The 11,723-nt window shown below is 40.9% G+C and overlaps 2 protein-coding genes and 7 non-coding genes across 14 annotated transcripts; 8 read left to right on the top strand and 1 right to left on the bottom strand.

Moving 5' to 3' along the window:
- Positions 1-3,636: 3,636 nt before the first annotated feature.
- On the bottom strand, positions 3,637-7,866 carry LOC106562877 (mediator of RNA polymerase II transcription subunit 22). 6 transcript variants are annotated; one of them, XM_045689803.1, is made up of 6 exons: positions 7,750-7,833; positions 7,357-7,505; positions 6,498-6,654; positions 6,275-6,355; positions 5,754-5,962; positions 3,639-4,079 (listed from the first exon to the last, which is right to left on the bottom strand). In XM_045689803.1, the coding sequence occupies exons 3-6, from the start codon at positions 6,573-6,575 to the stop codon at positions 3,878-3,880; spliced, it is 570 nt and encodes a 189-aa protein (XP_045545759.1). In that variant the 5' UTR covers positions 6,576-6,654; positions 7,357-7,505; positions 7,750-7,833; the 3' UTR covers positions 3,639-3,877. The 6 variants fall into 6 exon arrangements, with proteins under 6 accessions (XP_013983413.1, XP_045545759.1, XP_045545760.1 ...); XM_014127937.2 differs by having other exon boundaries at positions 3,643-4,079; positions 6,498-6,698; positions 7,750-7,866; XM_014127938.2 differs by lacking the exon at positions 6,498-6,654 and having other exon boundaries at positions 3,637-4,079; positions 7,750-7,866.
- On the top strand, positions 7,845-11,449 carry LOC100194725 (60S ribosomal protein L7a). The gene is made up of 8 exons (XM_014127942.2): positions 7,845-7,904; positions 8,734-8,854; positions 9,084-9,233; positions 9,512-9,652; positions 9,853-9,932; positions 10,187-10,317; positions 10,567-10,636; positions 11,310-11,449. Exons 1-8 carry the CDS (start codon positions 7,902-7,904, stop codon positions 11,412-11,414), a joined length of 801 nt encoding a protein of 266 aa, XP_013983417.1. The 5' UTR covers positions 7,845-7,901; the 3' UTR covers positions 11,415-11,449.
- On the top strand, positions 8,576-8,652 carry LOC123725294 (small nucleolar RNA SNORD36). Its single transcript, XR_006757792.1, has one exon. It is a non-coding gene; the product is annotated as a small nucleolar RNA SNORD36 (small nucleolar RNA).
- On the top strand, positions 8,925-8,993 carry LOC123725307 (small nucleolar RNA SNORD24). Its single transcript, XR_006757805.1, has one exon. It is a non-coding gene; the product is annotated as a small nucleolar RNA SNORD24 (small nucleolar RNA).
- Positions 9,316-9,384, top strand: LOC123725308 (small nucleolar RNA SNORD24). Its single transcript, XR_006757806.1, has one exon. It is a non-coding gene; the product is annotated as a small nucleolar RNA SNORD24 (small nucleolar RNA).
- Positions 9,703-9,770, top strand: LOC123725295 (small nucleolar RNA SNORD36). The gene has a single exon (XR_006757793.1). It is a non-coding gene; the product is annotated as a small nucleolar RNA SNORD36 (small nucleolar RNA).
- LOC123725293 (small nucleolar RNA SNORD36) lies at positions 10,024-10,100 on the top strand. The gene has a single exon (XR_006757791.1). It is a non-coding gene; the product is annotated as a small nucleolar RNA SNORD36 (small nucleolar RNA).
- LOC123725296 (small nucleolar RNA SNORD36) lies at positions 10,424-10,489 on the top strand. Its single transcript, XR_006757794.1, has one exon. It is a non-coding gene; the product is annotated as a small nucleolar RNA SNORD36 (small nucleolar RNA).
- Positions 10,749-10,814, top strand: LOC123725309 (small nucleolar RNA SNORD24). Its single transcript, XR_006757807.1, has one exon. It is a non-coding gene; the product is annotated as a small nucleolar RNA SNORD24 (small nucleolar RNA).
- Positions 11,450-11,723: the final 274 nt, after the last annotated feature.

Here is an 11,723-nt window from a genome sequence, read left to right on the forward strand (position 1 = left end):
GTAGTGGTTTCTTAGCAGAAATTCGACCACGAAGGCCTGATTCAGTCTCCTCTGAACAGTTGATGTTGAGATGTGTCTGTTACTTGAACTCCGTGAAGCATTTATTTGGGCTGCAATTTATCCTCTGCAGCAGAGGTAACTCTGGGTCTTCCTTTCCTGTGGTGGTCCTCATGAGAGCCAGTTTCATCATAGCGCTTGATGGTTTTTGCGACTGCACTTGAAGAAACTTTCAAAGTTCTTGTAATTTTCCAGATTGACTGACCTTCACGTCTTAAAGTAATGATGGACTGTTGTTTCTCTTTGCTCATTTGAGCTGTTCTTGCCATAACATGGACTTTGTCTTTTACCAAATAGGGCTATCTTCTGTACACCACCCATACCTTGTCACAACACAACTGATTGGCTCAAATGCATTAAGGGAAGAAATTCCAGAAGGCACACCTATTAATTGAAATGCATTCCAGGTGACTACCTCATGAAGCTGGCTGAGGGAATGCTAAGAGTGTGCAAAGCTGTCATCAAGGCAAAGGGTGGCTACTTTGACGAATCTCAAATATATAAAATATATTTTGATTTGTTTAACACTTTTTTGGTTACTACATGATTCCATATGTGTTATTTCATAGTTTTGATGTCTTCACTATTATTCTACAATGTAGAAAAACCCTGGAATGATTAGGTGTTTTTCCAAACTTTTTACTGGTACTCTATATAAACATTCACACACCGTTTTGAGAGAATCAACAGCTGATACTGATGGCATAACACAGTATTTCTGAGATGAAGAGATGTTTATATTTTTAGCTGACATATTTTGACCTATTAGAGAAGCTAACTGTCAATCTGCACTCGTCTGTCCCAGCTGTGGAACCACCCAACCATCGCAAGAGGCCCAACAACGAGAAGGCCACTGATGACTACCACTTCGAGAAGTTCAAGAAGATGAATCGCAGATACTGGGGACAGATTGTCCCTAGGACTGGAGATTGAAAAATCTCTACTAAACATGATTTTTAGTCTAGGACTAGGCTTAATCTGTGTCCAGGAAACCAGCCCTAAATGTTCTTCAGAAAACAAAAATCTGCCTGTTTTCCTCGTGAACACCTTTGTAGTTATAGCCCCTTTTCCTTTTGTTTCCAGCATTGTTATTTTGTCTGGGACTTGATCAATGTTATGTATTGAATATATTTGTATTTTACCATTACAGATAGCATGTGAAATGTCATAAATCTGAATTATGTGATGGTGTCATTCCATCCTTGGTTTCTACAATACATTTCCCGTGCTATTTTAGAATTTTTGTGTCAAAGTTAGAATAAAAGTCATTTTGTTGTAGCAGAATACATTTTATGATTTTTCCAGAAATATCTGGGATTTTTTAGAGATAAGAGGCCGATGCTTGAGTTTATAATTATGTTTTATTGACTTGTCTAATCCTTCATGGAATTAACAGACACTAACTGAAATTGCAAAATTACAAAATAATGCTGCAAAAGAAATCCAATAACGTAACATCCATACACTTGCATGACAGGCAGTCCTATAGTCATACATTTAAACATGTTTTAACAGAACGAAAGAAAATAGCATCTAGTAATACTGTACATCTCTGCCACTGAGTTAACTGAAATGTGCTTCACCTAACGAAATATCAACAATGTACGTAATGGGCATATTAACACCAGAAAGAGCAAAATACAACACCTTTATAATCTTAGATTTCCAGGGACACATTTTAAGTTGTTTAGGCCAGCTAATTAAGTCTTCAAACTAGTTGTATTATTACTTCTAATCTTGTCCCAACTATTCATGAATGATCAACACTAAAATGTCAAATACGTTGCTACAGATCTTACAGCATTTATGAACTGTTACAGTTGATTACCATTATTGATTTCATAAAATATGTGTGATGTTTGTGCAGTTTGGAGTGTTGTTAGAACCATAGTTATACACAGTGATGGAGGTAGAGGTCCATTCTCTTGTTCCAATAGAAGGGTTGATTTGTTTAGCAACCAAACTGACCTGTGCGCAACTATGGGGCAAAACAGACAGTGTTGTAAACTACATTTAGTCTCCAAATGTTTATTGAAAACATAAATACATTTGCACAATGGGCACTTCTCTCTCTAATACATCGTTACAGCTGTTGGTTACATACAGTTGAAGTCGGAAGTTTACAAACACCTTAGCCAAATACATTTAAACTCAGTTTTTCATAATTCCTGACATTTAATCCTAGCCAAAATTCCCTGTCTTAGGTCAGTTAGGATCACCACTTTATTTTAAGAATGTGAAATGTCAGAATAATAGTACAGAGAATAATTATTTCAGCTTTTATTTCTTCACATTCCCAGTGGGTCAGAAGTTTACATACACTCAATTAATATTTGGCAGCATTGCCTTAAAATTGTTAACTTGGGTCAAACGTTTTGGGTAGCCTTCCACAAGCTTCCCACAATAAGTTGGGTGAATTTTGGCCCATTCCTCCTGACAGAGCTGGTGTAACTGAATCAGGTTTGTAGGCCTCCTTGCTCGCTCACACATTTTTAATTCTACCCACAAATGTTCTAGAGGATTGGGGTCAGGGCTTTGTGATGAACACTCCAATTCCTTGACTTTGTTGTCCTTAAGCCACAACTTTGGAAGTATGCTTAGGGTCATTGTCCATTTGGAAGACCCATTTGCAACCAAGCTTTAACTTCTTGACTAATGTTGCTTCAATATATCCGCATAATTTTCCTGCCTATGATGCCATCTATTTTGTGAAGTGCACCAGTCCCTCCTGCAGCAAAGCACCCCCATGTTTGATGCTGCCACCCACGTGCTTCATTGTTGGGATGGTGTTCTTCAGCTTGCAAGCTTCCCCTTTTTCCTCCAAACATAACAATGGCCAAAATGGTAGTCTGGCTTTTTTATTGCAGTTTTTGAGCAGTGGCTTCTTCCTTGCTGAGCGGCCTTTCAGATTATGTCGATATAGGACTCGTTTTACTGTGGATATAGATACTTTTGTACCCGTTTCCTCCAGCATCTTCACAAGGTCCTTTGCTGTTGTTCTGGGATTGATTTGCACTTTTCGCACTAAAGTACGTTCGTCTCTAGGAGACAGAACGTGTCTCCTTCCTGAGCGGTATGATGGCTGTGTGGTCTCATGGTGTTTATACTTGCATATTATTGTTTGTACAGATGAACGTGGTACCTTCAGTCGTTTTGAAAATGCTCCCAAGGATGAACCAGACTTGTGGAGGTCTACAATTTTTTTTCTGAGGTCTTGGCTGATTTCTTTTGATTTTCCCATGATGTCAAGCAAAGAGGCATTGAGTTTTAAGGTAGGCCTTGAAATACATCCACAGGTACACCTCCAATTGACTCAAATGATGTCAATTAGCCTATTAGAAGCTTCTAAAGCCATGACATCATTTTCTGGAATTTTTCAAGCTGTTTAAAGGCACAGTCAACTTGGTGTATGTAAACCTCTGATCCACTGGAATTGTGATACAGTGAATTATAAGTAAAATAATCTGTCTATAAAACATTGTTGGAAAAATTACTTGTGTCATGCACAAAGTAGATGTCCTAACCGACTTGCCAAAAGTACAGTTTGTTAACAATAAATGTGTGGAGTGGTTGAAAAACTAATTTTAATGACTCCAACCTAAGTGCATGTAAACTTCCGACTTGAACTGTAGCTAGTGAACAAGATGAAACGAGCCACCTACGATTCCCCACTTGGAAGCTTCTTGTCATCGTTGTTAGCTATCTGACTGTTTAGAATCATAAAAATGCATGCCTTCCGCCCACATCGATGTGTGTGCATAATTTTGACGTTGTCACCCAACCCGTCTATGTGCCCATCCACATGGTCTGCTCCAGTGCTTTAGGGCTCATCTACCGCGCCAGTGGTCCCGTGACCGTTTAAGTTGTGTTTGGGGGTAGTTTCCTGTGAGGTGGGTCCGTCTGTGTCCTCCACGCCCTCCTGGGCTGACCTAGATGTGTCACCCCCGTCCGGGGACGCCCAACTGTCCCGGCGCCGGTAGGCCTCGCACAGGGGCAGGTCCGTACTGTCCCACTGACTGTAGCTTTACCAGAACAAAAACCATAGGGGGCATAGAATCAGCAAAGCACAGAGAGGAAGGGGCAGACGTGTGTCTGACTCACATCTGGTACAGACACCACACACACACACACACACACACACACACACACACACACACACACACACCGCACGCACAAAAGAGACAGACAGGTATGATACACACAAAAAGTCAGTAACCAGCAGTATAAAGGACAAGCTTAAGCTCTAAGGATCACAGAGAAATGTTAGCTGGTAGGTTTAGTATCTGGTACTGTGATGATATCCCTATATAAGTGTGTCTTCATTCCTGTCCGCCTTCGCTATTAACAGCTGCAATGTGATCTCAAAGATGGTCATCTGAACACGTTCATAGCTTGTTTTTTCCATTTCCAAATGCAACACAATCAATGGAACATGACCTGGAGCAAAGGGTCAATGACTAGCTTTGGGTCATCTTGAGCTGAGTGCTTAAAACACCTAAATCACCTAAATTTGTAACCATAATCCCAGGAGTGTATTAGGCCCTGATGCAGGGGAAAGAACAGGAAATGCAAAGGCAGAGAAAAAGAGTGGCCCCAACACCTTGCATGCCTTAAAGCAGCATCCAGAGAGACAGCTAGATTTCTCACAGTTAAACAAATTAGACAACGAACTACATTGTTTTGTCTCCAGTTTATTTTTCTAAGTTTAAAAGGGTTTAAGGGTGGGTCTATGTAGGTGACTGATATAGACTTCATACATAATGCCATAGTTGATGTTCGTGCAACAATGTATGCTTTGTGAACACAGTTTGCACGGTTACTGGCTTGGTATCTTGTAGGCTAGCTAGGGATGGAATCGGTAGAGATACTGGATTCTGTTCAAACAAGTTTATGGAACCCTCATAGAGATTGGATTTGAGACATGTCTAGCACTTTCCAGTCAAAAAACATTCTATAGAAAATGAATAACATAGAAAGCTTCAAATGGCTGGTGTGATTATACAATGGTTAATCGACCTATACATCCATCATTTATATTTGGGGTTAGAAAGACATGTGAATGGAGGAAAAACAACAACAATTAAATATACTGAATATAAGTAATATTCCAGTGATTTTGTGATTGTATCATAGTTTTTGTTCTTCATAAGAGTCCAAGAAATATGCTACAAAGCATTTAACATGTATTTTTCTGACATTTCCCTTTCCTCCTCTCTATGCATGTTCTCTTATTCATCACTTCCATGAGCCTATTACGAAGAACTGAGGAAGAATATAGCAACCAGATACAGTAGAAACTCCACACTTATGATTGAGTGTAACATTTACCATGTAGAGACCTACAATCTATCATACATGAGGATAAAAACTTCCAGAGGCATGTCAAACAAGGAACTTCATTTAACTTTAAACTAAATGAGATGCTCACGTTAAATGTAATGCAATTGATTTTTGACCATAGATAGATCAATCATCTATTGAACCCGGCATTTGGATATTCTAATGAAGTTGACTCAACATACAAAGACAGTAACGAACTAATGGATATGACTGAGGTGGTGGGGTAAGATCAACCCTTCATAAGGCACGACGGTGAGGGGGAATAGGTGCTATAATGTAGGGGCTAGGTTGGGGCTATAGGGCATGATGAAGTAGGCCAAATGAACACCGACTGTACAGTATGAGCCTACTTGTACCTGGAGGAGTAATATTCTTCCTCTAGCTCGTACAGGTCGATGGCGATCTCGTCGCGGAGCGAGGTGAGCTTCTTGTCGCACTCCTCCTGCAGCGAGCGCAGCTGCTGGTTCTGCAGGCTGATGGCCTCATTGACTGACGGGAAGTCGTTGAGGATCAAGAACTGCTTCAAGTCCGACACCAGCTTCATGAGGGACTCGCCCGCACGCACCTTTAGACACAACAACAAAGCACTGGGATTATCACTGGTGCTTTTGCCTTGTAACATGCACTCATGTTCATTATGCACCAAATGGGGAAAGCACCGACTGAAACAGGGAAGGACTACCAGCGATTTTAGTTGCAAAAGATTTTCAAAGATTTTCTGTTTCATGCCCCAATGAACATGAGCCAGGATTAAATTCCATGTTTATCATTTACTTTACTAGTGTCATGAATATACACTCTGGGGTTTAAAGACAAGCTTGTTTAGTTTCAAGGGAGTCTGGGTGGTATGTATGTATATTATAATGAATGTACTTACTATGTTGGCTGCTCTGACATGCATCTCATAATGGTCCTGCTCAGCCTGTGTAGCCCGAGAGACCTGTGTCTCATCCTCTACCTGAAGCAAAACAACCCAACACATTTTGGTTGAACCATAGAGATGACTCTTTGGGTTGAACCATCATTCTTTCAGTAAAAAAAAAACAACACTTTTTCTGTTTCTCTCTCTCACACAGACAAACACACACACTATGTCTCACCACTCTGCAACTGGAAGGCCCTACAAGAGGGTGGTGCGGACGGCCCAGGGCATCACTGGGAGCGTCCAGGACGTACATGCCAGGTGGTGTCTGAGAAATTGCCAAAGATTCCAGCCACCCGAGACATTCTCCATGCTCCAGTTCTCCATGCTCCAGTCTGGCAGGCGTTACCAGTGCATCAAGGCTCAGACAAACAGACTCCTAAACAGCTTTAATACCCTGGCCATAACACGGTAAAATTGCTAACCGCTACTGCTCTCTCTCCCACAGACCATCCACAGGTATTTACAAACTCAAACACAACCTACGCTGCTGCTAAAATTATTATTGATTAGATGTATTACTCCATTATACAGCTGTCCAATGATTATTGATTGCCATTACCAATAGTGTTTACTGTATCTATTTATCCTGCTACTGGTCACTATTACTGCTGTTTACATGTATATATTACCATTAGTTTATTACCATGAGTATTTATATATACCTACTACCAGTAACTTTTCAGGCCTGTTCACATGTATATCCTACTACCAGTCACTTTTGATGTATAAACCCACCTCAACCACTCCAGTACCCCTGCACATTGAATAAGGTACTGGCACTGACCAGTACATACTTGCATTTTCATGTTCTTTAACACTCATCATAGTTTTTATTCTTACTTGTATACTCCATTTATCTATATTATTAATATTACTATTATTGTCACTGCATTGTTGGATAAGAGCTCTAAAGGTAAAAATGTCGCTGTACTTTTTACAACGGTTGGATGCTGTGCACGTGGTGCACACACACACACACACACACACACACACACACACACACACACACACACAAATATCGTAGTTACAGCTACCTTTGCAGTTTTGATGATTTCTGTGAGGTTGTCTAGAATGGACCTGATATCATCCTTCAGTCTTTTGTTGTAGTTCTGAAGAAGGCTCTCCTTGCTTTGAGGTAGCGCTCTTTGGCTGGCCATAGTATTCAGGAATGTGAACAAACCCACTAAAAGAACATAAAGGATATATAGAAGATAAAATACGATCATAAAGTTATGTTGTTAACTAGAAAAATAAAACGGCATGTGCATGGCACTGGCTAACGTTAGTAGTGTATCACAAGTGTATTGACTTTCTCCACTTGCAAAAATGAACATAGAAATGCATGAACTCAACCAAATATGTTTAGACATATCCTATGATTGTGCACCCTATATATAGTCTAGTATTATTCATGAAAACTCACTTACCTCCAAATTCATGGTTGAAAAATACTATTTATAAAAACAGAAACATCCCGTTCAAAAACAACCTTTCCGTCGATTGTTAACGACGTCACATCAAGGTACAACGGAATTAAATTACCCACAATGCATAGTTCTTCCTTTCTATCTGATCTAACATGGTGAGTGTATGGATATTTCGTTTGGTGGGGAAAAGATACATGTTTTCATCCCTTACCATCTTCTTTTTAAAACGTTTATGTGTCATAGAAGTTACTCTTAGTTGTCGTACATAACCAAAGCGCCCATTTCACATTGGTATGGTAATAATGTTTTGCTTTTTTATCCGAAATCTCCCATGACTTGGTACTGATATTGCCTGTGGAAGTTGTCCGCAGGAACACCACCCATACAGCGTGCTTTATTTTAACACCATCCGTGTCTAGGAACTTGTTGAAATGCAATTTATGGAAACGTTAAATCATGCATTATGCTTTTTACGCATCTTGGAAAATGTGTAGTTGATTTGGGACAAAAGAGCTATCTAGTAACGTAGTTAGTAAGAGGGCTAACTAGTCTCGAAGGCCTAGCTTCGCGTCAGTTTTGGTTACAGGTCTCACGGCCTGTTCCATGCGCCCAGATTGGGTTAACTCATTGTCCATAACAGTAGTAGTGAAGGATATCAAATTATTGGAAGTTGTCAAGTAAACCGTTGTATGTCTTTGAGAGCTGGGTAGTTAAATGTGCTAACTAGGTAGCCATAACTAACGTTTCCTCCAAATACGCTAGTGTTGATGAGGAAACTCACGCCAAGCGTATGATCCACTTCCCACTGACGTTTTATTAATGGCTTTTGCAATGATGCTGTGAATTTCTTGAACTAAATCTGTTATGTTGATTCAAAACACGAGCTTTTTAACCCTGAGCTAAAGCCACAGTTAAGTTATGTTCTCTGAAATGTATTTGACCATTTAACGTTATGCAGACCAGTCTACTTGTTGATTTTGATAGCCTAAAGGCAAGAAGTCTAAGGGGAAGAAGGTGGCACCAGCCCCTTCAGTGGCCAAGAAACATGAGGCCAAGAAAGTGGTCAATCCCCTGTTCGAGAAGAGGCCAAAGAACTATGGCATTGGTGAGTAAAGTGAACCTAGGACTTCTATTCGATTTTCACCAACTGTTTGACATTTTCCTATGTCATCATGTGCAGATGATGTAAAGAATATTTGCTATCTTAACAACAATGCAGACAACCCACCAAGATCGCTGATGCACTTATTTCATGATTATAGTGTCTTCGGCCTATTTTCTGATCATACCAAAGTGATTAGATGCATTAAACCCCCCCCCCCCCATGTTTATAGGTCAGGACATTCAGCCCAAGCGTGATCTGACACGCTTTGTGAAATGGCCCCGCTACATCCGCCTGCAGAGGCAGCGCTCCATCCTGTACAAGCGTCTGAAGGTCCCCCCTGCGATCAACCAGTTCACCCAGGCACTGGACCGCCAGACAGGTAAGTCTATGCATCAATATCACTGAGTTGTGTATTGGCATGGGGGAATTGTTTCTGAAGATGGCTGGTATATTGTGGGTTTTGCAGATGATGTGAAAGAATATTTGCTAACTGAACAGCAATGTTGACACCCACCAAGATCACTGATGCACCTTAATGTACTTGAAAGACCCTCAAGCGATTCGGCTGGATTTCTAACTTTTGACAACTTGAGTTGCAGATGTTTTCTGCAATTCCTCAGATCCAGTGGGATGTACTAATTCTCTATTTCCCCGCAGCCACACAGCTGTTCAAACTGGCCCACAAGTACAGGCCGGAGACCAAGCAGGAGAAGAAGCAGAGGCTGCTGGCCCGCGCTGAGCAGAAGGCTGCTGGAAAGGGAGATACCCCAACCAAGAGGCCTCCTGTTCTCCGTGCAGGTGAGGCATGAGGGATTGAAGTCATTTTTACATTACATACTTTGGCCTTGATGCAATGATGTTTGAATTTCTTCACCTGAAACAATCATGTAGTTTGAGTTTTTTAACCCTGAGCATCAGCCACAATAATTGTTTTTGACTAGTTCAACAGAACTTGTTGTTGAACATGTTTCCGATATCTATGTTGAATTCTCCTATAGGTGTGAACACAGTCACCACTCTAGTGGAAAGCAAGAAGGCCCAGCTGGTGGTCATTGCCCACGATGTGGATCCTATTGAGGTAGGACTCCTTTCACCATTCTATGCTTATTTTGTTCATTATGGGTGATCTGTTGCAGACTTGGTCATTATTCATGGGCTAATGTGGTTCTTTGCAATGATGCTTGAATTTCTTCACCTGAATCCTCAATGTGGATCAAAACATACAAGCTTTTTAATTCTGAGCTAAGACCAATATTGTAGTTGAGAAGCAAAAGCACAGTCAAATGTTTGGTCCATTGGTCCATACTTGACATTTTCTTTTCCTCTCTGTAGTTAGTCGTGTTCCTGCCTGCTCTGTGTCGTAAGATGGGTGTCCCTTACTGCATTGTCAAGGGCAAGGCCAGGTTGGGAAGACTGGTGCACAGAAAGACCTGCACTTCAGTTGCCTTCACACAGACAAACCCGTAAGTAACAGGTGGCATAGCCAAACATTTGTGAAAGTGGTGTTGATGCACTGAGGCCTACCTCTAGGAAGTTGCGCTTGTGCTTTATAATATTGATTAAATCCTTTGGCAGTGATGTATGAATTTCTTCAACTGAACATGTGGCATTGTGAGCTTTTTAACCTTGAACCAAAGGATTGTGTGCAGTTTTAACTGGATCTCAAATGTTCTTTGTGACGTTGCACTGATGACATGTTCCTACCTTTTCAGTGAGGACAAAGGTTCCCTTGCCAAGCTGGTGGAAGCCATCAAGACCAACTACAATGACAGATACGAGGAGGTGAGTGGCTGGTCTGCCCACCATCTGTTTGTTCATATTGACTAGTAGTCAAGCCAGCATGTTTTGGTGTCCTGAAGATGGAATGGATTATCTTGCAGGTTCACATTGGTTTTGCAGATGACTTGAAATATTTGCTCTCTTAAAAGGGATATTGACACCCACTAGGATCACTGATGCAATTTTTGTTAAAGACCCTTTACATGTGTTCATTTCTGTATATGGCTTCAGGGCTGGGAATTGGCAGGAACCTCGCGATACTTAGGCGCCGATACAAATGTATTGTGATTTTATGTTCCAAACGTATTGCTCACTGTATGCTGCAGGGAGACAGAGGGCATGAGAATGAGTTCTGATCCATTAGGGAAATGGTAGTGCTGAACATGTTGGCTCACTGTCTTTTGTGGGATTGAGAACAAGCTATAGGATTAAAAATACCAGCCTTTTGGCACAGGAACAGCAGACTGGCTCTAGCTAACGCTACCTTTTTACAAACTGATACTGGAGTCAAATATCGATTGTCAAAAATATTGCGATACCCCCTGTTGCTACATAACTGGATCTGGAGGCACACAAGTCACCAGATTGCTGCAGCCTTCGCCTTTCTCTAAAATGTCTTTATTATGCCATTCCCACCAGACTGAATTAAATCATGACAATGTGCTTCCTTTCCTAGATCCGTCGTCACTGGGGAGGTGGTATCATGGGCCCCAAGTCCACAGCCCGAATCACAAAACTGGAGAAGGCAAAGGCCAAGGAACTGGCCACGAAGCTTGGATAAACTGTTTGCTATCAAAATAAATGTCCCAGGAAATATGCAGTTTTTTCTGGTCTTTTGTCAGATTGGATTGTGTGTATACTGAACAAAAAATATAAAATCAACAATTTTACTGAGTTCATAAAAGGAAATCAGTCAATTGAAGGGATGCAAACTAGTCACCTTTCAGCGAAATTCACAGTTTTGAATGCGAAATGTGAACTACGTAATTCGTGTAGATCCGATGAGAAACGTTTGACGACTGGCTGTATGTGAACAAGTGGCTCAGCCAATCATTCACATAACAGAATGCAGCATGTGACTGAAGAGAGG

This window comes from Salmo salar, chromosome ssa11 (genome assembly GCF_905237065.1).
Source record: "Salmo salar chromosome ssa11, Ssal_v3.1, whole genome shotgun sequence".
Classification (NCBI taxonomy): Eukaryota; Metazoa; Chordata; class Actinopteri; order Salmoniformes; family Salmonidae; genus Salmo; species Salmo salar.